This window comes from Uloborus diversus, chromosome 4, assembly GCF_026930045.1.
Source record: "Uloborus diversus isolate 005 chromosome 4, Udiv.v.3.1, whole genome shotgun sequence".
NCBI lineage: Eukaryota > Metazoa > Arthropoda > Arachnida > Araneae > Uloboridae > Uloborus > Uloborus diversus.
The window spans coordinates 135,642,986-135,670,046 of record NC_072734.1 but is presented as its reverse complement, the minus strand read 5'-3'; the positions used below and the strand labels follow the sequence as shown (position 1 = coordinate 135,670,046).

Genomic DNA, 27,061 nt, shown 5'->3' with positions numbered 1-27,061 from the left:
TTTTTTGCCGAAAGCGACGTAAAAAATTGGAAAACTGCATTAGAACTTTGCTTTAAATAAAAAAAGCATAAGAACTACAGGCTGCATCAAGGTTTTGAAACAGCAAGGGGAGTTTTCGAAAACTTGATTTTTCGACCGTAAGTCTATTTTTCGTCGTTAGCCAGCCTGATAAATTTTAAAATGAGAGGGGAATGATATATAAGGTAAGATATTGAAGAGAAATGTTTTTATTTTTTTGAAAGTTTTTACAATTTGTTACCGCAGGCTGCTTGAACCGTTATGACTTAGGTGGCAGCACGTGTTCATCATTTAACAGCAAGGTTAAAATACAAAATAAATTGAACTATGCTCTTTTTTAAGAGTAGCTTTTCGAATGTAGTAAAAATGTGATAAGCTATTTTTTTTTGCAAAAAAAGAAAAATAAAATAAAATAAAAAATATGTATTTTACCCATCAAATTGAGGTGGTAATTTTTTTATTTGTACAAAGAGTCAAAAACTCATTAGAAGAATATGTATTTCAATATACGATTTATTATTTTTTTCTGAACAAAAAACAATTCCATTGTAGTCTGAAATCTTAAACCTGTAACTTATATTTTCACTTACATTATGCTTTAATTTTCTTACCAGAGCCAAAGCTTAAAAAAAAAAGAAACTTACAATTCAGAAGTACTTCAGCACAACACCACATCAATTTTTCATAACAGCAAAGTGCGTTTCCTACTCATTTATTCTATTCCCTCATATTTGTTATTCACTTAATTAAGTATTCATGTAATGCACGATATTTCTCTAATTTTTTTGCTGCAGCTTGTCCGGACGTGGGCCCGAACACGCATTCTCCTGATTACGAGGAGAACGCTCTGCCGATCAAGCTATTCAGTTCTGTCGGTCATAGTGCAAGTTAAAGTTATAAGTTTAACCGAAAGTCCCATTCTGGTTCTTTAAAACAGGTTTCTCGGCTCAATCAACAATTTTTAGACCGTGGGTCTAGTTTTCGTCAGTAGCCAGCACCATAAGCTTTAAAATAAGGTGTAAATTAAAGAAATCGATCAAGAATTGAGGAAAATCTGGCGTAGAAACCAAAAACAGGCTACAGAAATAATATATAAGGATGGCAGCACGTGTTCATCATTTAACAATACGGTTAAAATACAAAATAAATTGAACTATGCTCTATTTTAAGCGTATAGCTTTTCGAATGTAGTAAAAATGTGATAAGATATTTTTTTTGGCAAAACGAAGAAAAAATTTATATTTTACCCTTCAAATTCAGGTAGTAATTTTTTTATTTGTACAAAGAGTCAAAAACTCATTAGAAGAATATATATTTCAATATACGATTTATTATTTTTTTCTGAACAAAAAATAATTCTATATTGTAGTCAGAAATCTTAAACCTGTTACTTATATTTTCGCTTACATTATGGTTTAATTTTCTTACCAGAGCCAAAGCTTTAAAACCGTTTACCCGCCAATGTTCCAAAAATGGAACATCATATTTAAGTGAAAATTTTCCCAAGAAATAACGTTAAAATAAACAAGTTTTTTTTAACACAGTTTAGTCTTATTTCAAAGTATTTTTTGATTTCCTGCTTGATTGTTTATATGTTTTCAATTATTTATTGCGATTTTTCAAAGATGAGTGTTTTTTTAGCTTTTTGCAACTTTTTCTTATAAAATTTACCAAAAATTGTTTTTTTCAGAAAATGTGATGATATTTATTATAGTTGTGAAAAATACTTCAATATATGATTTTAAAATGCTTGTAGAAATGTACAATGATATTTTCGAAAGGTGTACCCCTTCAAAATAGCATGTTCCAATTTTGGAACATTGGCGCTTTTAGGGAGTCAAATTTCCAAGAAGTAAATCGTTCGACTTCCAAGGGGAAATTTCATTTTTCGTAATATATGTTTCTTTTTTTTTCTCATTTTGAATGTACTCTGATGTAGATGTTGGCAAAACCAAGTAAGTTTATATTTTGAAAGGATATGACGTTTCGCTAGCAAAGAAAATAATAAGTCTTCTGTTTGACGGACTATATGGCTCCGAATCCACACCTGCTCGGACAGCTGCATTGTCACGTAATAATAAAAAATAATATTAGTGAGAGTTTTATTTTTCATATTTTAAATGCAGTTCAATAATTTGCTAGCTTTGTTTTCGGGCGAAAGGAAATTCTGTTTGACGTATGCCAACTGTTCATAAATGTTAAAAAATGTCTACAAGATTTCTTACTGTAGAACAAGCTGTGGCTTATTTAGAGACATTGTCAGATTCTGATTTGTCAGATGTAGATATATGCCAATTACCCCCTGATGAACTAGGCAATATCACTGAGGAAGAATAGATGTTGACGGAGATGAAATCCTACAATTTTTTGGTTTGTTGCTATTGAGTGGGTACCATTCTGTTCCTTCTGAAGATATGTATTGGAGCAGTGCAGAAGATACATCTGTGCCAATTGTACTAACAATTATGCCTCAAAATCGTTTTCGAAAAATAAAAAACAACTTTCATTTGATGGACAACCATGAATTAAAACAAAATAACAAACTAAGAAAAGTTTTCCTTATTTACGAAGAATTGTGTAAAAACCCTCAACAATTTGGTGTATTTCATGAAAAATTAAGCATAGATGAATCTATGGTTCCCTACTACGGTCGGCATTCATGTAAAATGTTTATTAGATGAAAACACATAAGATTCGGCTTCAAAATTTGGATGCTGTGCTCTTCAAGTGGATACCCATATTCCATGGAGATTTATTCAGGCAAAAAAGAAGGATCCCCTGATGTGCAATTAGGATTCCAGAGTTGTAAATGATCTATTATCAGTTTTGACTGACACGTCTAAGCATGAAGTATACTTTGATAACTTTTTTACATCATATGACTTAATTTCTCAGCTATCAAAAAAAAAGTGTACGAGCAACAGGAACAATTCGTGAAAACCGAACTGGCCATTGTCCACGGAAATCCAAAAAAGCCCTTTCTAAAGAAGATCGCGGAAATTTTGACTATCGATCTGATGGATCAGTGTACATGTGCAGCTGGAAAGATAATGCAGTGGTTACAGTAGCATCTAATTGTTATACACATGAGCCACTTGCATCTGTAAAATGTTACTCGAATGCGCAGAAATGCAAGATAGATGTGCCACAACCTCATCTTATCAAGAGATACAATGAAGAAATGGGGGGTGTGGACGTCTTGGATAAACTTTTAAAGAACTACAGACCTCATTTGAGGAGTAAAAAATGGTGGTGGAATCTTTTTAGTAATGTGCTGAATATTTCAGTTGTAAATAGTTGGTTACTTCATTGTGATTTACACGAAGTCAAGATGAAGCATTTAGAGTTCCGAAGAGAAATAACAACTCACCTCCTAAGAAGAAAAGTACGAGTGGAAAGTCCTCCAGGGCCTCGTTGTCATTTACATAAACGGTCCAGAATGTCTGACGGACATTATATTGTATCTGCATCCCAAGGACGTTGCGCGGTGTGCAAAAAAATACGACTAAGAAATGTTTCCATTGCGACAAACGACCTCACCAGCAACGCTTCCTTTCATATGATGGGCATTAGATATTTCTGTATTGGATTTTCTGAATTCTGATATGTACACAAATGCAATTTCAAATATTATTTTTTCCGCAATAAAGTATGCTAAGATAAAAACCGCATTCAAAACCTCTTAGTTTAAAAAAAATCTCTGAAAAAAAAAAACTTCATGCAAAACGCCAATGTTCCAAAAATGGAACACACTGAAAATCATAGTAAAAATTTTTTTTCTGGAAATTTTATTTTATTTCTGTATTTACTAGACATAATTTCAAAAAATTACTCAAATTTGATCATCCGTCAATAGTTCGGCGGTTAAACGGTTAAAAAAGAAAAAAAAAAACGTACAATTCCGAAGTAACTTAGCACGAAGTCACATCAAGTTTTCATAACAGCAAGGAGCGTTTCCTTCTCATTTATTCTATTCTCTCCTATTTGTTATTCACTTAATTAAGTGTTCATGCAATGCGCGATATTTTTCTAATTTTTTGATGCAGATTGTCTGGACGTGGGCCCGAACACTCATTCTCCAGGTTACGAGGAGAACGCTCTGCCGATCAAGCTATTCAGCTCTGTCGGTCATAGTGCAAGTTAAAGTTATAAGTTTAACCGAAAACCTCATTCTGGTTCTTTAAAACAGGTTTTTCGGCTGAAAAAAACAATTTTTAGACCGTGGGTCTATTTTTCGTCAGTAGCCAGCACCATAAGCTTTAAAATAAGGCGTAAATCAAAGAAAACGATCAAGAATTGAGGAAAATCTGGCGTAGAAACCAAAAACAGGCTACAGAAATAATATATAAGGATGTACAGGCGAACCAAATGACCTTTTAATTTTCTACTACAGGCAAAGCTGTGCGGGTACCGCTAGTAAGAAATGTATTACTAGTTTTAAGCTTGACTGACGATTCTCTCTAACCAGGATACGTGCTGTTAACGAAATTGTTTTTAATTATCTCTCATCCGTAGTGAAAAAAAAATAAAAAAGGTACTTTCGATGCAATGCATGTATTATGACAAACGCACTTATTATTGTGCTTATGCAACTTTTCGTCCTGCGATTGCGAAAGGTGCTCATTTTTAAAAATTAGTCATCTATAAATGTGTTTTTTCATATTTTATACTCATTATGTCCTACTTAGACCTGTGTACTTTCATTTTCCACCTTTTTTTTAAATCGAGTTCAAAAATAGCGCACGTAATTACTTGTTCTAGTATTTTTACTTCTTTTTACAAAAAAAGTATTGTATACACAAAAAAAATTCACTCAAAAATCGACCTTAATTTCCATTTTACTCACCCCCGAATATGAATATTGAGTTTTTTTTTTCGACTCAACCACACGTGGATAAGTGCCTAAGAACGTATAGACACGCGAAATATCCATAATGACGATTCCCGAGTTAATTACAAAGAATTTTCTCGTGACGTCTGGATGTACGTATTTATGTGCGGATGTGCGTATGTGTGTCGCATAACTCAAGAACGGCAAGTCCTAGAAAGTTGAAATTTGGTACATAGACTCTTAGTAGGATCTAGTTGTGCATTTCCCCTTTTGGTTGCATTCAGGTGTTTTTAAAGGGGTCTTTTGCCCCTTTTTGGGGGGAAATCATTGTTAATTTCGATGTTTACTCAAGTGGTGTTATAATTTGCCGGACACTTGGCGATATATTGACAGTCTTTTAATCGCTAAGTTTTTTCGCCAACTTGGCGACAAATTTGGCGATTTAAAAAAAATGTTTCAATTTGGCCATTGTTGGTGATATTTAGAGAGTAAACTATTGAATCACATTGAAATTAGCAGTAATGGGGAAATGACATTAAATTGGAGTAAAAGGACGTCATGTGATGCACACATCAGCTCGTTTTAATGGTGAAACCATGACATGGTATATAACGATGTTACAAAACCCACCAGCAAGGACTAAGGAAAAAATTACATTACTGTAGGGTTTTACATCTCTTCAATCGTATGGTTAAATTTGGCATTGCTTTCGTTTTGCTAAAATTTCGATATCCGGGAAAATATGTTCTGTTGCAATCCGTAATGTATCCTCCAAATATTGATCTGTCAAACGAGTTCTTGTTTTTTGATTCTGTTATTTTCTTGGCTAAACAACTATTCACATATATAGGTACTACCAAAGACAGAATATATGAGCAATGCATGTTTAAGTATGCTTGGACATTTTTCTCCGTAACCGTACTTCCTACAAAACTCACATATGGAAAGTATTTCAAAAAACGCACATTTTACTGCCGAGTCACACAGCAGATTTAACTTAAAATAGAAGTTCATGTCCTCCGAGAGAAGGGCAAGGAGAACATTTCGACAAATATTCACAGAAGTCTGAGAATCTGCTTTCGGATTCTACTCTCAGAATTGAAGTACAGTGCACTATGTTGTAGTTTTGTTCAACAGCTCTGAAAATTTCAGAATATGAATAGAATTTTTATTTCGCAATTGACTTTCCTATAAGATCCTTTAAAGCTTACACAGATTCAAAGATTAAGAACAAGCTAACCTTTTTCCAAAAAGAGGTAGTTCAAAGTTCAAATCAATCATTTGACCAGAAAAGAGATCAGATTGGAAACATAAATCTCTTAACCACTTTTCGTCAGTTACCTTGCAAATAGAGTTCCCTAAGGATTCCACGAATAGCCAAACTTCGTTCTTAAAAAAAAAAAAAAACACACAGACGCTCAAGTTTCATCTTTCCTGAGTTTAAAAAACGTAATTCCGAGTAACAAATAACGTCTGAATTTTCTGCTTTCACATTCCTCAAAAACTGCTGAAATTGCCTGTGATTAATACCTTTGAAATTGATAAAATGAACCACTTTAACGACAACAGTCATCAGGTGTTCGAAATTTCGGAAGGACTTTCTTGGACAAACTTAATTGTTTCCAGTTACCCCCGCAAAGTTTTTACGGAGAAAATGAAAACACGCAAAATGCGCGTCAAAACTATATTGAAATTCGTAAATGAATGTTTTTAGTAACTTTCCACAAGTGAAGGAAAACTATAGTTGATACCAGTTACTTTGCAATTGTAGACCTGCAAAACAGGAAAATGTAAAAACACTTAACTTTAAAAAACACATTTTTTCACTGCTTCATCTTCAAACAATGATGACACCAACAAAATTGTTTCGAAACACGCGAAACTTGCATAATATCTTCTATGTGCTACAAAGCCTTCATTCACCAACATTTTAGTTTCAAAGATTACCACAATTGCGATCACAGAGCCTGAAGTAAGTGTACTCAACCTATCTTCAAATGAACCCACATTCTTTTTGCAACTGAATCTATGAAAATGATTTTTGATAATAATATGACTTGTGTTTTGTTTTCTTTACTGCGTATAGTCAAAGTTGGTGGTTTCTTCAAAACTAGGTTTATTATTAAAATATTTCTTATTTTATTTATTTATTACTAGTGGCACCCGCACGGCTTTGACCGTAGTAGAAAATTAAAAGGTCTTTTGGTTCGCCTGTATATTTACAAATAATGTATGGTGAATTTCTCGCCAATTGACTTGCCTACGTTACGGTTCCACGTTATGATAATTTGGTAATTTACTCGTCCCCGTTATAATTTGCTCGGTAAAATGTTCTCAAAATTAGAATAGAAAAAGAACAAAATCGAATTTTCAAAAAATCGCTTCGAGGTGCACACCCCCATGCTACAAACTAATTCTGTGCCAAATTTCATGAAAATCAGCCGAACGGTCTGGGCGCTATGCGCGTCCCAGAGATCCTGACAGACAGAGATCCAGACAGAGAGACTTTCAGCTTCATTATTAGTAAAGATAGAGATTATTATTTTATTTTTATTTATTGCAATTATTATTAATATTTGATTTATCATCTAAGGAGCGATTCTCGAAAAAACGTCCCGTGTGTCGCGCTAAGTTTTTTTATTTTATTCAAGTAACTATTAATTAAATTCCGGATTAACTGTTATGCATTGATAGTATATTAAAGCATATATTATTCCACAATAGCATTATTTTTTGAAGTCATTGGTTGGCTGGAAAAAAATTAAAAACTTAACTTGACGCACGGGACAATTTTTCGAGAATCGCTCTAAGGGTTTTGTTTTATTTCTTAAAAAAATTTAAATAGAAGCGCTGATTTGGACGTTGGAAAAAAAATAAATTTCTTTTAATAAAAGGTAAAAGTGAAACTACGATAAAAATGCAAAAGGTTTGCTGAAACACGTGTTTCAGGGTTCGCTGAAACCTCGAAACACGTGTTTGCGTATTGAGATTCATCCTAAAAATGTTAACTCTAGTCTCACTCTCTCTATTTCTATCTGATGCACCAAGAGAAACAATGTCAAGACAACACAATGTAGAGATATTTGTGACACATAAAGATATCTTTACCTGCGAAATCATCAAACAGCCGGTAACTTTGTAGATTTGTCGCTTCGTTTTTCCGCTGATGAGGAAACAGAGACCTATCCACAGCTGACAAAGGAAAAACAGAAGTTTCTCAATGTCAATGTCAAGAGTGATGAAAGTTACGAGTACATCGTGAAACATTTCTCTTATACAAAGCTGCCGAATACGCAGCACTAAAACGCTAAAAATAAGCATTAATATAAAAATATGTTTTTGAGATAGGTATTTTGTCAGAGCATTTCACATGCGTTTAAAAGTTTAAGTTTCTTTTGTTCTTTAAGTGTTTGAGCTATATTTGTTATAAGCAGTGCTCACATGGCGTTGCCTGTGGCACTATTAATGAGATTGAGTTGATAAAAGTTACAATTAGAAAAACAAAAATAACTTTTACTTAGAAACAAAATAAATTCTCGAAATAATTGAAACAAATCAGATATTAATGGAGTAAGTTAATTTAAATAAGCGACATTTTAATGCATACTAGCTGAACGAAAATTTAAAAAATATCTATGCTGTTAATTATTTAACAAAATTTTACTTCAAATCAAAAATGATGATTGATAGTGTAAAATTAAATGAACATACACAGATATAAGATAAAAACGCTCGCTCAAATTAAAGCTGAATTAGATAACGTATAATAAACTAAGAACAATAATTTCGTAAAACAACGCGAAACAGTTAAAAATGAAAACTAATGAGATTATAATGACATAAGTTAGTTAAAAATACGCTTAGCAAACCAAAATAATTTTTGCTCCAAAACTAAACACTTATCTGAAACATCAGAAATAAACAAATATTAATTGTAGTGTAAAATTAGTAAAAAAAGTTCATAATGTTCAAATGTATACTTCGTAAAAAATACTTCTTGTAACGTTATTCAAAATATAATAGAAATGCGCTGCAACTTAAAATTAACTTTGTATTGTTGACAGTAATAAACCATTCCAACTTTAAATAGTAACAAAATAAACCTCTCAAGTTCTAAAAACAATAAAAAAGTCCTACAAATCTCAACAGAATTTATCTAAGCTCAAATTACTACTTAATAATGGATGGGGGAAAAAATTAAGGTTATGCAACGTTAGTTAAGAAACAATAAAAATTCGTCCACTCTTGCAAACTAATTCAAGTCCCAAAACGTAGCTTTATGTAACGTTAAAAGCTCAAATTAAGTTACTGTGCTTCTATCCGACATCAGCAACAGGAACATAGGGCCCAGTTAGAGTAAATAATATTAACTGCATACCGATTAGTAATTATTTTTTCACTTCCTTGTGCATAGTAAAGAAAACATTGTAATCACGAAAAAAATTCAACTCAAATATAGTCTTAAAAATTTCATTTTACTCCCCCCCCCCTCCGAAAAAATGTAGACAAGTTTGTTTTCGGAACATCAGTACGCTTTTATGTATGTAGGAGCGTATGAATATCTAAATATCCTTTTTGTCCGTTTATGAATTAACTATCACGAGTAAGCTATTCGTGTATTTATAAAGCTGAAATTTTGTATAATTTTGTGCACCTTCCATTTTTATTACAATGCGATGAACCAAAAGGGCACTTAATACGTTTTTTGTGGTAAATCAGCATTAATTTCTATGCAGACTGAAGGAATGTTATACATTGAGTGTCACTTGCAGATACATCGCCAAGTTGACGAAAAATTTTATGACAAAAATGAGATGCCAAATGCAGGGTTAGTTTAAGATATTTAACGAGATTCTCGTAAATCCAACTTCAAAAATGTCAATATTTCTGACATGAATGTCTATGAAGAAGTGTATTGCATAAGGTTTCAATAAACTACTTTCATGAGCGTTATAAATGTTTTTATGCTCCCTCTAAGGTCCTATTATGTTGTCTCTTTTACACGTTCTTTATATTTTCTGCTGTTGCAAATTCCGATCTCAAACGCTAAAAAAATATATAATGAAAAATAAATAGGAAAGTAAGTAAATAAAAAAATAATTAAATTTAATTTAAATTCAAAATAATAGTAATTAAATAAATAACATTGGAATGTGCCATTCTCTATACTAAAACTATTTTAATATAGAGAAATGAAAAAGTTTAAAAAATGCACATTTCAAAAGTACTACTTCCTTCCAACTGGAGTACATACGTGCACATTCTTTTTGATTCATTAAAAAATATCGATAATTTTATAAGAAAAAGAAAGTAAGCGTGGTATCCCCATCAGATATTTTTGCATTTCGTTGGGAAATTTTATAATTATTTTAAAGTAATGATTTTGAGAAAAGTAACGAGATTTTTCTGATATGCTTTTTTATTTCAGCGGACCTTCGTAAACATTCAAAAACGTTTGCAAACCTTAATTAGAAATTAATAAGTTGTACATAGCATATACTTTTTAAATGTTATAGAAATCCGTTTTTACGGTTTCATCTACGGTTTCAGAGAGATGTTCAAAACCGCTCAAATAAGAAACAAAAGTCCTCATCCAATCCCATCCCAAAAAGAAATTTTCACACTTACGCAAGACAGGAAGCTCATAATGCTCAAGACTAACATGGTCATCTGAAGCTCGTCTGCAAATTCTTCAATTCCTCTCACTTTCAGTGACAGCATCCGGGCCAATATGAACACGACTGGCCCGAAGAGTCCGGTGCACAGGACCATAGTGGACGCCAGCTGGAAAACAGAGTAGGCGCAGTTCATTAAACAGGCAGCCTAGATTTATTCATGTTACTATCGTCATTTAGAGATAAATTGTAATCTACCAAGCTTGTAAACCAAGATATAAAGTTTTTTTTTTTCGATTTGAATCTCATTTTCACATAAACTTCATAATATGAAATCTAAGAAATTCTTATTCCGTTTGAAAGCCTTGTAAAGTTTTGCCGTACGTGTGTCTAGATAGTTCAAGATAGTTTCTTAACTGAAACATTTACAACTCTCAACAAAAACATTACATTGATATTTGCATGAAAATAGATAATTTTCCAAATAGCTACTGGTTCGGCTTGCCTCTAACGTGAACATACCAGACCTTTTTTTAGGCCAAGATCCCGTATCTTAGCACCCCAGTGACCAGCACACATAACAATTTCAACTGGTTTAACACTTTCGCTACTCATCTCGCTCTAGGGTGTAACGCTGAGCAGCTTCTCTTCAATTGGTATGGTAAATAGCAGGGGGTTCTCAAACTTTTTCGATTCGCGGCACCCTTTAAAGGATTAAAATTTTCTTACGGCACCCTACTTTGTTTAGTTACACATATATTGATATCAACACCACGTGGTACCCCTCGCCTCCTCTTACGGCGGCCCAGGGTGCTGGGGCACACAGTTTGAGAGCCCCTAGTGTATAATATGTCTTTGAGAGTTTAGGCACAGGGGCAGTTGATCGGCAACGAATGTGTTTTAATCGGGTTTAAACTCCACTCCAAGCCGTGGGAAGGGGGTCACTGAGCTTCTAATTTCGTCAAAGTACTGAAGTTGAATGAGACTCTCCAGTACCCTTCACCTGAGGTTACTGACTGCTACCGAATCCAGAACTTTCGAACCTATGCATTTTACTAGTACCCCGCGCGTCGACACCTCGTGAAGCAGGCTTCATTGCTTTGAACCCGGATTCCGAATCCAGCATTTTATCTACTAGGCTACCCACGACACAGGCTCCGTATGGCCGGATCCGATAATCTACCAGTCCAATAAGCATACTTTTGAGAGATTTTACCAGCCTTTTCCCGTTCAGCCTGGCAGCCGAATCTTGCTTTATGTAACCGTGAAAGACGAGAAGGAGTGTTGAACACATGTTTCCATCCATGTCCACCTTTGCACATCGGCTCGTTCTTTCAGAGGTATCTGATTTTATGAACTGGGACTCTCAAGTACGTGGAAGTCCCAGAAAGAAGACGGCGGATCCCTAGCCTAAAGCATTTAAAAACTACGTGAGGTGAAATGTGTTCGACATTCCTCTGTCATGCAATGTCTTTTAAAGCAATTTACAAATTAAGATTTACATTGGTAAGCAACTCAATCGTCAAATGAAATATGAGCTAATTGCTGCTGTACAAAAACGGGAAATGAGCATGGGGGGAAGCAGAAATGATTGGATCTACTAAATGCTCATTTCGAGCATGTCTTTTTCTGGAATTTAAACTTCTTGAAGTCCATTTGTGTTTTTTGTAGTGAGATTTTCAATCTCAACCTGGGCTAGTTTAAAAGACGGTCAGTCCCATGGAAGGGGCTTCTTTCTGCCGGGAAAAAAAGAACATGAATGAGATTTTATTACTCCAGTTGGCTTGAAAACTAGAGCTTATCTCAACTTTTCACGGTAGTTTTCTTGTTTAGTGGGACAAAATACTTTGGAAATAACTCGTTTTGAGTCAGATGCATATTTTAAAAAAACGGAGTCAGCTATGTGTAGAGAGAAAGGAACAAGTTCTCCATTCAACCATCCCATTGACTGTCCTATTCAAAGGGATGAATGTGACAAGGGCGGGTACAAGGGAGGTTCAGGGGGAGCGTTCGCCCGTCCCGTGACGGATTCTGCAAGCGGCAATGTTTTGGAATTTAAGTTCTAAAAAGCGTAATGGTAGGCTATTTAAGTGTAGTTAAGGAAATGGGGTTCCAAATATCTCTCAGAAATTTTTCAAAATTGAAGCTTCACAAGTACAATTTTTGACAATATTTGATGATGCTAGGAGAAAAAGGGTTTTGGATGCTCTCTCCAGGAAAATTTTCAAAATTGAAGTCGTGGAGACGCGAACGGTAGATTTTCTTTGATAATGTAAGGCGATTGAATGGGGTTCAAGGACTTTCCTCCGGTAATTTTCCGTTTATTCTCCGATAATTCTTTGGTGAGAGTTCCTAGAACGTTTTAGAACGCAAATTTAAAAGACCTTCAATGACGTTAAGGAGAGGAAAAATTGGAACAAAGGATTTTTTTTCAAAATTGTAGGTCTCAAAACCGAATTTTAAAATACCTTCGGTGACTTAAAAGGAAGGGAATAGGTTCGGGGACCTCCACTCTCCTCTCTCCTTTTTGGCTACATCTCTATATTTCTTTAATAAAAATGCTATGGGATCCCCCGTAATTTCTTGCATGTGTAAATATGATTTGTAATAACAGGTAAGTAATTTAAAACCAATCCCCCCTCCTCTTCGGAAAACTTCTGAATCCGGTTTTGATGCATGGTCACCTTAGATATTGCATAGTGTTTTTCATAGACGTACGAGGGCAAATAAAAAGTCTTTGCGTCTATTTTTCCAAAGCCAAAATACGGCTGTGAATACAAAGCAAACAAACATTCCCAGCAGTGAACGTTAATTGAACCGTACCAGCCGTATCTGCTTTCTGCTCCGATTGTGGTGACTATGTGGAGAAATAATATAAGGTACATAGTATACTAAGTATATTTGTAAATACCTCCATGTACTTGTTTCTGGCGAATAAAAAATAGGCGTAAAGACTTTTTGATTTGCCCTCGCATATATTGCAGTTTTTTTCGACTGCATTAATATTTTTTGCATGCAATTGAATTCATCTGTATGACGTAATTTGTTGATAAGTTTATCTTCAGTCGCGCGTAAAGTTTACGCAAAAGCAAATCTTAATCGACGTTTTTCAGAATTTAATGACTCCCTCATGAAAACGGCAGCTTTAAAATTGCAGTTATCATGAAGGAAATGCCAGTGAAGAGCTTGGGAACACAGTTGTGGGTATTTAGGGATCATGTTTCAAAAATTATCGTTCTAGAAGGCTTGAAGAACATTACAGCAAAAAAAAAAAAAAAAGCAGCCAACAGGTGAACAAGTTTCATTTGTTATCTTCACTTCTCGAAATTCTAAAATTCAAGGATGAATAATTTTTATGGGTTGAAAATAAAAATAAAAAACGACGGGTAAATTCAGAAGAACTTCTAATTAGGCAAGATACTCCAAATCATTCAAAATTGTGTTGGTGAATTAAAATTTTAGTTACCTAGCGCTAGCTATGTCAACTTTAGACCAAACTAATGCTTAGAAATGACAAAAACTCAAAGGAAGGCAATTCCTCTTGAAATATTTTAAAGAACGTATTTCGGAGAATATAGCCATACTTATGTTTGTACTAGCAGTACCCGCACAGCGATGCCTGTGCTGCTAAAAATTTAATGGAAGTCCGTTGAATAAAAAAAATTGACGCCCCCTTTCTCTCTGATGTAAAATGATCATTTTTCTTTGTGTAAAATGCGTGCACACCTTTTCAAAGAAAAAAAACCTGTTAAAGTTTCTTTGGAATTTAAAACTTTTCGTCAAATCATTAAATTAGATTTACGGTTGCTTTAAAACTATTTAGCGAGTGAAGCAGTTTTTACTGCAATTTAAAATATTTCGCTAAATAAACAAAAAAATACATTAAATAATATCTTTCAAATGTAGAAATAGTTCCGCAATTCTATGGTTTATCGCCAAACTCGCCCAGCAACCACGCTCTCATAATCCATCGTCGAACGAAAAAAAAAATCCAGTGGAACATTTAAAAATCATCGTCAGAAAAAAAGAAAAAAATGTCGTACATTTCACTCGGATAAAAACAAATAAAAAGTTTCTTTCCTTCTAAAACAAATCGCCAAAGCAATGAATTACATTTACGGTTGCTTTAAAGCAATATTCCTAGACTGAACTGCTCAGCGCCAAGCGACCACGCTACCGGAACCCGGCCCTTTTGCAAGTGAAGCGGATGTTTTTTCTTTGGCAAAGAAAAATGTAAACTATATCACTCATAATGCCTCGTTCATTATTCGCTGGAGGCCTTCGTGGCTTTGTGGTAGAAACTTCGCTTTAAATGCCGGTAAACGTGGGTTCGATAACCTCGGATGCTCTGAATGATATATTTCCTTTCTTTACGCTAAAAATCTTTCTCATAATGTGTGAATAAATAAAAAAGTCCAAAATCTAGAGGCAATGGCCCTCAATTCTTCCATGCTCATTAACTATGGACAAGTAAACAACAATAGTGTTATATAAGTTAAAGGCAACAATTTTCAACTCGATTAAAAATATGGTCATTTTTATAGTGATGAACGGACTTTAAAAGTCACTCCACCGCGGTCATTACGTCAAAACGCATAAACTTGAATTTGTCAACCTAGTGCATGAAAAACTATTTAAATTAACGTTATCTTATTGTTACTTCTCTATCACGCAAGTATTCGTCAGTTAAAAGATTGAGTTGTTACACAATTTCACAAAAATATCGTTTTGTTCTAAGAAGTCCAAAAACTTGGTTCAGAAAAGTGTCATTTCCTCACGGAGCAGAAAATAGCACAAACATTGAGGAAAAAAGAATATAATTTTTTTTCTTTATCTTATTTTCATATATTAACAATGAAGTGCAGAGAAAAAAAGCAGAAATGAAAATAATTTCACTGTAATGGCTTAAAAAAAACTGTCTTTCTGTTCCACATGGAATTGCTCTGAACTAAAAGGAATTATTTTCTCTATTGTAATTAAAATAGCAAGGCTGTGGACATTACCGAACGCTGTGGATCGCTGTAAAATAAAATCCCAACAAAACATAAATGTGAAAAGGAGCCAAGTTCGATCAAAATGAGGCCCTGGGTAGACGGTGTCCCCCATAAAATAGTTCAGATCTGAACGGGTACCAAGTTTCATAGCTGTTCCTCATAGAAGTTAGACTATCCCATATTTTACAATTCATTCAGAAAACAATTTTTTTTATTATCTTTGATTCCAGATTTTACACTTGCTGCAAGTTTTGGTCGTCAATAAACAATTTCCATAAAATTTGACTGCTCCAATTATACAGTAACTTGCCAAGTTTAAATCCGAGATCAAAGAAAGTAAAAAAATTGATTTCAAAATGAATTGAAGAACAAGGGGCAGTCCAATTTCCATGAGGAACTGCTATGGAACTTGTTATCCGTTGAAATCAGAATCTTGTCGGTGACGCCGTCTACCCAGAATCTCATTTTGATCGAACTTGGCTACTTTTCACATTGATATTTTGTTTGGATATCATTAAGTTTTGAAAGCTAAATCATAGTAATGTTCTTCTTTAGAATTAAATTTAAAATCGCGTACAAATACAACTTCCATCTCCCCTGCATTTTCGATGCACTGGTTCCTTTCCATTGGAAATTTTGAAGATATTTCGATAACTGGGGGTTTGGCGCTACCGTCAGTTATGGGCTATAATTGTTTGCTTTTGTCACTATCCGCAAAGCCATGGCCGAAGTACATTAGCCCTTGGTCTTTGGATTCCACAAATTTGGCGACAATTGAGAAAATTGCTAAGACTCCTAGTTTTCAAACTCTTCCCGAAATTTCTACATTGTCTGGGGGAATTATCATATCGTAAATCGTAAAAAAATGCAGAACTGGCGAAAACATTTCCCCATTGCTTATAATTCCGTGGCGCCAAGTTTGTGGACCTTTAAGAAATTAAAATGAAGCGAAGCTAAAATACGTAACCATGGCAATGCAAAACAAAACATCAGTAATTTTAATGGAGATTAGATTTATTCGAACTTTATTTTTAACGGCTTGTAACTTTTTTTCCTTTGGAGATAGGTTATTTTTTCGACCATAAGTCGAGATATTTCTGGAGTAAAAAATGTTGCTTTTTCCAACGATGTCAAAAAGAAAACTGTGGAACAATTCCTTCACTTTTTATTGATAGATTTAATGAAGAAAGTATTGCCAAAATTTCAGCTAAGCCTAAAAAAGTTCGAGATAAAAACGCAAATTGCTCCCGTTGTAGTGAAGTTAGAGTATTGAAACAAATTGCTTAAGACGCGAAAAATTCTACTCTTTTCAACGATATAAAGTATTAATATGTGCAAATAATTTTTCACCCCTTTAATAGCCAATAATAGGCAATTTACGTGAAATTTGGGCCTAAATTTGAGTAAAAGAACTATTTATCGTTTTTTTTTTTCGAATTATAGCCTATGTTACTCAGTAAGAAAGCACCTTTCATATAGTGAAAGAATTTTTCAAATAGTTGCAATAGTTCCGGAGATTACCTCGAACATATAAACATACAAAAATTCGTCCTCTCTCTTTATAATAATAGCATAGATAGATTAACTGTAAATCAGATTGAAGTGTATCGTACCATATTCGAATTAAAATTTAGAAAATGTTGGCAAAGTTTGCTTGAGAAACAACTCTTAGAATCTTTGTTTCGTTGCTAATTATACCAGCATCAAAGTTGATTCATTTGCGTATTAACTTGACCCACGTTGGGGATAATTGATACATTTTGATTTTTTTTTTTTTTTTTTTTTTTAAGATTTTCTTTATATGAAATAAATTATGGCAGCAAAGGTGTTGGTGGAATCAGTAACGTAAGTAGACTTCGGTGCGCCCCCCTTTCAAGATTTATAAGTGCCCCCCTCTTAAGAAGCATTTTAAATGTGAATTTAACGTACTGTTATTTCTTCACAGCGTGCGCCTTTACATCTCTGCCCTTCCTCCCCACACTGCGGGGGTCGCAGGGGTGCTTTGTACGATACTGGTAGAAACCACTATTTGGTAGAAAAATAGTTATAGTTTCCATGAAATTTTATTTATGTACTTTACATTAGTAAAAAAATAGAAAAATAAAAACGTAAAGTGTGTATTAACTTTACCCGGTCTCCTATGCAAGTAATATTGGAGATAATTTAGTGTATTTCTACTCGTTTATGCTACATGGTCTATTGAATTCGACAAACATGTTAAACACTATTTCAGCTATACTACATAGAAGAGAGTAGAACGGGATGGGAAAATTTTAACAAACATATTTCTTAAATTTTTTTCTGCTACGGCATCGCAACTTTAAGAAGACATTTTAGATGTTTAAAAAACCATAAACATTGATGTTAATTATTACAATATAAGTTAAAAGAAATAAAATACAACTGTTCCATCCCCCCTTACAAAAAGGAGGGATAGGACATGTTTTTGAAAGTTGAAATACACGGGAAATTAGAAAAAAAAAATAGAAAGACATTGTGCCCCTTGTGCAATAAGAAATGTTGAATATTGATAAATCTATTTTATCTAAAATTATTTTTAATTGGTCTCCATCAAATGATACATATTCATGTAAACTAGGTTCACCAACTATTTTTGGTGGAGGCCATACTGAGTCTTAGTTTTAAAAGGGATGCTTCATCCCTTCCTTTACACAACATATCAATAAATGGCGCATTACTGGAAGCAAACAATAATAAATGGGTTTCAAGTTAATTGCTACTTTAAGAGAGTTAGATTATTAGATATTATAAGAACAATAGTGAATGAGAGATGCAAACGTACCTTGAAACAAAAGGTTGTTTACTTTTAGTGTTGTGAAGCTAAACAGATTTCAGCAACAAGTCGTGCTGTAGTTGGGGGGGGGGGTATTTGGGGAACTCACATTGGTGTTTGTCAAACTCTCCAAAAGAAAAAGTAGTTTGAAACCAATTTACATCATATTTGTTCTATTTTTACAAAAAAAAACGAAGTATTTCGGTAGATGGTGTCCCAGCGCGTCTAACTACCTCCCCCCGCCCCCAACTACAGCTCTAGAAACAATGATAGTGCTAAGGTTGTTTCATAGAAAGCTTTTTGATGAACTTCCGGAGCAAGTACCGTGTAGAGTCTAAGTACCAAGTTTTGTGGCAACTCACTCGTTTTAATTGAAATACGTTGCACTGTTAATAATTTATATCTAAGTGATATGATGAAGTCAGGGATAAGTTGCCTAGGAGTCAAAATGATAATAGAGGCCACGTTCAATAAATCAAGCATACGGAAAATTAAAAAAAAAAAAAAAAAACGCAAAAGCGCTTAAAATTTTTAAATTTGAAGAAGAGTTCCTTTCGATCCATCACCTCAATATGCGAATCATTCCGTGCGATCCAAAACTTTCGTCATCAAGTTTGTCCCCTATTTTTGGAGATTGGCCCTTCAGTATCAAATATTTGCAGAAAAATACAACTAATGACTGCTGCCAACACTGGTACATACGGAACTCTTTATAGGATCTAATATTTACTACATCATGATCAGTCGGCAGCCTTATCAAGTGGTGAGAGAAGTCTGATTGCAGATGAGAAAGTCCTGGGATCGAATCCCACCTGGGGCATGGATGTACTCTCTCCCGTCCTTGTTCTTTCTATGCGTGATTGTGTTGTGCTGTGAATGGTTGCCTACTCTATAAACGTGTCCTTGTGGCATGAGTGTACTGTGGAAGGCAGAATGCATATCAAATTATGTTACAGTTGGGAAAGTGAAGCAGCAAACCCCAAATTTCCAGCCTAGCTGGCATAAGACGACAACATCATAAGGTGAAAAAAATAATCACCTCTTAGCAAAATTAAATGCCCGATGGCGCCAACTCCAAGTCTGTCTTTCAGTATTTCTTTTCATAGAGTAAATTGATTGGAAAGTGCTTGACTCACCATTTCTGTCCTGAGGCCGTACTCTGCCGCGAAGAGCATGACTATGGGTCCCGTGGGGACCATCCCGTACAGGAACCCGTAGTCGGCCAGGTCCTCGACGTCCGTGGCAGTTGAACAAAGGGCTGTTACACAGCTGCGAGTGATCAACGGTGAGACCAACCTGGAGAAAAGAGGAATCCGTTATTTGTTTTAGATGTAATGTATGTAGGGCGAGCATAAAAGATTCACGAGTTCCGATACAATTTTTGCTTGGAAGTACTCTTGCAATCACAAAGGCGAACTTTGAAACGAACTTTTCACTGTTAAAATTATTTTGACTTCCCTTTATCGTTAGAGTTATATTAGAGCAGTACAACGCATTAATTCATTCAATTGTTTAACTTTAATTGAGTTTCTTTTCTCTCTCAAACCTTTGTTTGTCGGTTGTGTTGATTTCATTTTCTATTTTTGTACTGTTGTGCGTTCTACCTTCTGACCCTATGTGATACTATCTGGCGCATAGGGGTTTCCTTTTTATGTCAAAAAGAAACCCCTAAAAATAAAAAAAAAATATATATAAAAAAAATGTTTTGATAAAATGAAACAAATACCGGAGTGCTCTGAAATTTTTCCTGTATCAAAACAACTATATTACTACTTCATATGTCAAATTCAGAGACAATTCATTAAAGATAAATTATTTAAAATCAAATTGTGTTGTCGCAAAAGTTTAAGCATAAAAACATAACAGTACTTACATTTCGTAAAGCACAAAAGTCCTTTAGTGATCTGTGGTATTTCCATTGCCATTGACAAGATGGAATATGGAAATTTCAGTTGATAAATCGAGATTATGGAAAGTTTTGGGAGTGAATCGTTGATTGCTCATGCACTGAATAATACTGCCTTCCATTCCTGTATAAGTCACGTAAGAGGATTCCTAGATGTTCTCTATCGGATTGAGATCTGAGCTGAGTGATGGCCAATTGAAAATTATATTCTGAGATATAAGCCGCTTTTTTATGCAACTAGAAGTGGGAATCTATACGTTGTCTTGCTGAAAAATCCAACTAGGTGAACTTTTAAGTTCACTAAACGACGGCAAATGCTAACGCAGAGTTTCTTGACAACTTTTTGAATTTTGTGTGCCCTTTAGGGAGAAAGATAGGTACTCATTAAATCCAAAAGCCCAAGACATCATAAGAAAGCTGCTATCTTGCTGCCTGCAGCACAGTTATGTTTTCCATACTAAAAATGGAATTTGACTTTTCTTTTTTTTTTTTTTTTTTTTGTGCTCCTTTTTCAGTGGAAATCAAATAAGCAAGCTTCTACGATGAAGCTAAAGTACAACAGACGACAAAAATGCAAAAAAATGAAATATTTTCAGATATTGTGCTTTATTACAGATATTGTGCTTTCCCACGGAAGTACAAAGATGAGACCGGGTGAAATTTTAATGTAATTGTTTTTAGTTTTTTTAGTATTTCAGTCGACTTTCAACTCCCTATGCTATGGTTCTCCGGAAGATGAGACTTCTGACCGACAAACAGACCGGCCAAGATTTTAATATTACACATGATTATGCTTTAATAGCATCAAGTTTGATAATCTGATCCTATTTGTAAATCGAATCACATTCAGATGGAATTAGTTTTGATCAGTATAACAAAGTTGGAGGTTTATTTGATGTCTTTTTACAATAAAGTCTTTGTTAAAATTCTAGAAATCAGGAACAAATTGAAATAGTGCAGAAAATATTGAGAAATTCGTTACCAAGTCTTCTCCAAAAAGTTTGTTTTTTTCATAGGTTTTCAAGATTGTTCTGGAACACGAAATCTTATTTAACGGTCATAATAGTTTAAGTGTTAAGTTATGGCACTTACATTTTTGTAATGAGAAGCACGGATGGGATGAGTAAACCTTCTTTCTTGGAATATTTAGACTCTCCAGTTCCCGCCACGGAAAATCCCAGGAGGAACAGAACGGAAGCAGAAAACGCTGAAGATAAAATCTGTGGAGTAAAAATGAGAGAGCATCAAAATGAGCTTTTGGTCAGATTCTTTATTATAATATTTTACAGAAACAATACTGGATCGTTTTTTCTGGATGATCACATGCAGATGACAAATATTTTACACAGGCGGCGACAGAATTAATGAAATTAATGTGTAGTTGCAAAAAATATTTCTTTCATAAAGTTGCTAATGGCCCTTTCAAGGGCAAACCAATCTGCGATTGCTTACGAAAAGGGGAGGAAATGATTTTACAGGGAGTGCCTGAAATAAAAAATAACTTAATATCACCGATTGTTAAGTTTTTGACTATCTTTACTCGGCTGTGACCGAAATAGTCACAAAAGCTGGGCGGGGTGCATGCGTTTCGGGACATGCAAATTGAGTACGGTTGTTGTGGTGAATCTCATAAATGACTCAAGATTAATTTAATATACCTTTTGATGTGAAATCTGATCTTTGAAATAATCCTTGACAAATTGGAGCGAGTTTTACAAACTTACTGATATTTATTCATGGTTATTTACTTATGATTAAGGTTTTTTGAATGAACCATACTTGATGCACTCAAAGCAGCTTTTCATTAGTTCACCTGCAACTTTCCCTGTGCCGGAACGTTTGATTTTGCGTTATAGCAGACTGTAAGAATGTGGTTTAGTGGGCTGCTACATGAGAGTATTTTGAAAAAGGCTCATTTTTTTCGATGCATAAACGAAAATGTTACCCTTACTCAACCCTTGCTTACTATTGTCAGAAGAGTGGTGTTTAAAAAAGATACTAAACGTTAAATGAAACATAAAAAATAAGGCTGAGGTTAAACAAAAAATAAAAATTATGTGAGAGCAAAATATTTTTCAGTAAATCAGCACAGGAACGTCGTTTTAAACCCCTCAAAATCAAAATTTTTCTTTCGTTGGCAAGTATGGTAGTCAGGCCGGTCATTTCAAACTTTTCTAGAGGGTGGAAGCAAAAGGTGTAACTCAATCCAACTTTTAACGGAAAACTAAAAACCACACCTATTTGAATGACAAAATAATTAAATGACGGGCATAAGGTACTTTCTTGCTAAAACGATTGCAAGTAAAGGTGAAAGAAATGAACTGAATTTTCGCAATCATTTGGCTGGTTGTTTCATCCAAACAACGATACTACCTTTAGAGCATACCTGGACTTGCTATATAATGAAACCTCAGGCATGGCAGATGATGACGTATCAAGTACACTATCTCAAAAAATAAGGAACAAACTGAAATTCGCATAACTCCGAATCAGTGGTTTCCAAACCCCCCCCCCCTCCCCCCCTACTGGATGAGATTCAGATCTAGAGACGCTACTAGTCAGGGGAGGATGTGAAACCCGGTCAGGCTGTCACGAGTTCGCCAGGCGACATTCAACTTGGCATTGTCCTTGCTGTAATACAGTGTTGGGCGCAGTCTAAAAAAAGAGCAGAACAGTCTCCACAATGTGTGACGTAGTATTCTACTGTCAAACTGTCGTAAATGTACACTAGGGTCGTCCTGCCCCCCCCCCCCCAAACCATAATGCTCGGTGCAGCTACGTGCACGCGTACCGATCACACATTTACTATTGGCTGTTCAACACAGGGCTGGACGCCTGGCGTGGTGTCAACGTCATTGCACCTGAACCATCGAAAATCATCGGGAATTCATACATGAAATTGGTTCACAGATGAATTTGGTTTCTGACAGTGGTGAAATGACGGCCGTTGAAAGATATGATGGCGACTCAGCGAAGGAAAACCGAGATAGTTGGCCGAGCGTCTAACTGGTCCTACCCCGAGCATCATAGTTTGGGATGGCATAATGTTTGATCACTGGATGTCCCTGGTACACATTGATGGCAGTTTGACAGCGGACCGTCAAGCTCCACATCACACAAGCCACGTCAAACACCGAACCGTTTAAATTTCTCGGAAAATTAAATTAGAAAAATAATTAATAATAATAATTTTAAAAATCCGAGTATGTTTCACTGTACGCATACTGTTTCGACGAAAAAACACCATTTATTGACTTAGCGTTTCGTGTGATAATATCGGTCTAACTGTCAATTAGTTTTTAAAAAGTAGGTGAATCTTATTCCTGGCTATTTCCTAGAAGTGAGTCTTATTCCTAGAAGTGAGTCAATTTACTAAGCAACTAGTGGTACCCTCACGGGTTTGAATGGCAAAAATAAGTACGTTTGAAAATTTTAAAAAGAAGCAATCAAAGGCATTAAAAGATGTAACCATGGTAACATAAAGTTAATTTCCGTTACGAAAAATTTTTTTTATCTTATTCTTTTATTTTATTCTTAAGCTTAATAATTGAGTATCGTTCGGTTTGCTTAAGGTAAGACTTGCATTTCGATTCTCTTAAAACAATCCTTACAGTTGTTCGAATTACCGTATAAACTTCGAACTAACTTCATCTTAGGCAAAAAACTCCAAAGCTTTCGAATGACCTAAAAGTTAAAAATGTGCATAAAATATCTCTAAATAAAACTTAAATTTATGTGAAAAATGAGCTTAAAATTAGAATTAAAAAGATCAAAATCAAATTTTCAAAAACCCGCTTCGAGGTGCAATCTCCATGCTACAAACTAATTTTGTGCCAAATTTCATGAAAATCAGACGAACTGTCTAGGCGCTATGTGGGTCACAGAGATCCAGAAATCCGGAAAGAGAACTGGACAGAGATTCAGACAGCTGTATTATTAGTAAAGAAGATAATTCCCGGCTGCATGTCAACCACGAACTCGTAACAGCCTGACCGAATTAAACATCATTCCCTGATCTACAGCCTCTCCAGACCTGAATCCCAACGAGCACCCGTGGGATGTCATTGGACGTGGCATGAACCAACGACCACTGTTACAAACCGAAACCATTCATAATCTGCGCACAGCAGTGAATGTGGTTTGGCTACGGTGACATCAAAAAACCATCAATGAACTCATTAGCATACCTTGTTGGATTGAGGCTTGTTTAGCTGCCCAAAGTGGGAACACAAGCTACTGATGAAATCGGTTAATTTTTAATAATTTTTGTCTGTTTTCTTATCGTTTGCACACCATCTCACCACTGTCGCTCTTACAAGTTTCATGACGTTACGCATATTCTTTCTTGGTGCTGCAATTCCACATTTATGGGGTGTAATAATCAAAAATATTTTCACCATAAAAATATTAAAGATATCTCTTGATATTTGCGTGTGCTTCACTGAGTTGAATTTTATATTTATAAAGTTGTTTTACATTAAAAACATAACTTCTGAAATCATTTTTTTCGGCAAAGGCAAGTGCATGATCTGCCTGCACCTCTCAGGCTCCGATAGTTGAGCACCGATCAGATTGTGACAAAAACATGAAAGCATTATGATACGATCGCACCATTTCAGAAACTCAAGCTATTAGCCTAAAAAACTAATTAGAATTTTCAAATGAAAGTTTATTGTCTCTTCCAAGGCATAACTGAATTTGTAACAGATTGCTTTGGACACAATCAAAGGGTGCGGATATAAGTATACATCTTTGTCAAGCATAAATGTCCAAATCCCACCAGGAAACATCTCAACTGCGCTAGTGAGGCCAGTAGTAAAATATTGATCTTTTAGTGTTTTCACGAAAAGCGGTATTTCATTAAATTATGACAGTTGATTTACACATTTCAAAGCATATTTTTCTAGAACTTCACAAAAATAGCTCGAAAGTTTAATTAATTCCCATTTGAATGTTTTAAATATAGCGTAATTACTTCCCTATTCCTCCACGTGTGTCTGGAAAGGAATGCTCAGATTTATAACTAGCAAACATTAAATGTTTCAAAAAGGGAAAGTAATTACGATATGATAAGCAGAGGAAAAGAAGTAAAGAGTTAATGGAGCATTAGAAACTGTTTTCATTTTATAACTGGTTCCAAGCGTCTCAATGTCAAGGTTACTCGGCACAATAAATTAATCAGGTTTCTTTAAGCTCTTTAAGCTTAGCCCTAAAAGATAAGATCTCCTTTCAAGACTGAGTTGGGGAGGAGTAGGTACACATTGAGACAGGGAGAATAGTGAGACAACAGAAATTTTTCATTTGGATATTTCCAAACAAAAAATAAACAGGGGAAACTTTTAAAAAGTCAAAGAAACATACTGGGAACAACATTATAGAAAAATATTACTTTCAAGCATCATGTGAGAAAAATATAAAATAATAGTTTGAACATCGATGTAAAATATTTCCATTTTTTTTGTGACGCTGTTTATAAGTTGTTAGATAAATTTTACAGACTGGTGCTATTGATCACACATTAGCCTACTTACTAACTTTCATTTTAGCAGTAGAGTGATGTTTTTAATTTTCTTGTCTGAGAATGGCAGTTATTGAGTTTATATTTCGCAATGAGTTAACAGTGAGACAGGAATAGTGAGACACCAATTAAATCTTTGCTCACTGCTGCGATGGCTATTCTACAATGAAAGTGGAGAAATTATTCATTGAATTAAATTTAATTACAACTAGCTTGTTTATGCATATAATAAAATAAGTTTAAAACCCTGCAATAACAAAATAAAGCTAAATGTAACAATATTTATCCGAATTTCAAACTTTCAACATGCCTAGAAAAAAAGGAAGTAAGATAAGTTATTTTGGAGACTTTCTGAAACAGATTGAAAAGCAGCTGTTGTACTAGTGATAGACAAAGGCTACAGTGAAAGTATTCCATACTTATTAAATACTACATCACAATATGACACTTTAAGCCATTTTGCTAATTTAGAATCATCTAAATCATTCTAAGCCCCAATTAAATACGCGGTAGATGTCACTACTGTTTGTCAAGACGACATGAAATTAACCTTGCCAAAAGCAGAAAGCTCATACCAAAACAAAACTACAATAATCATTAATTTTTTCCCAGGTAAATTTCGATTATTTCAAAGTTAACTAATTCAAAAAATGTGTCTCACTGTTTCCACTTACCAAGGGAACAGTGAGACAAAATTGCATTTCATTTTTATTTATCTTTTCGTTTGTGAGAATTGGTAGTTTTTTCTAGATCCACTTTTATAATACCTGTCACAGTGAAATATTGTACCACTTGAAAGAAATTGATTTTTGTGTTTTCTAATAGTAAAAAGGTAATAGAATTTTTGCGTCTCACTGTACCCACTCTTCCCCGATGTATCTGTTTACTTTTTATCCTTCGCTTAAAGACATGAAACAGTCACTATTTCCTCTGGAAATACAATATTTAAAAAATAACATGAACGCAAACTAGGGAAGTTTTTGCATTTAAGATTTTGTAATTTAGATTGACTTTGATTTCTTTGATTGACTTTGATTTAACTGAGATACGTTTGAACGTTGTTCTTGTCTAAAAATCCATAAACACTCATACGCGAATGGGGAGCACACGTACACAACTCCGACAAATGTTGTAAAACCTAAAGCACCACGGCTACATCCAATTTCTTCCCAAGTTCCTCTCCCTCGAGACGTCACCTGTCAGATTATCCATTGCAGACACTTCCTTTGTCAAAGGAAATACACTTTAAAAGCAGGTACAATGTGTCCGCCATTTCTGGTCACGCAAAATTTGTAAATAGACGCTCGCCAAAAGAAGAAGGATAACAGGCCAAATTGTTGCAATCCTTCCAAAAGAGGGACCAGTGTTCTCTCTTCGCAGTTCTT

At 34.7% G+C, this 27,061-nt stretch overlaps 1 protein-coding gene across 1 annotated transcript in view; it reads right to left on the bottom strand.

Moving 5' to 3' along the window:
- The window catches only part of LOC129220162 (integral membrane protein GPR155-like), a 134,772-nt gene that overhangs the window by 32,863 nt on the left and 74,848 nt on the right, over positions 1–27,061 (bottom strand). Inside the window, exons 6-9 of the mRNA XM_054854516.1 lie at positions 21,251–21,378; positions 19,389–19,548; positions 10,478–10,633; positions 7,958–8,041 (exon numbers count right to left, since the gene is read on the bottom strand). Of these exons, the coding sequence (XP_054710491.1) occupies positions 7,958–8,041; positions 10,478–10,633; positions 19,389–19,548; positions 21,251–21,378 (528 nt within the window). The remainder of the gene's footprint in view (positions 1–7,957; positions 8,042–10,477; positions 10,634–19,388; positions 19,549–21,250; positions 21,379–27,061) is intronic.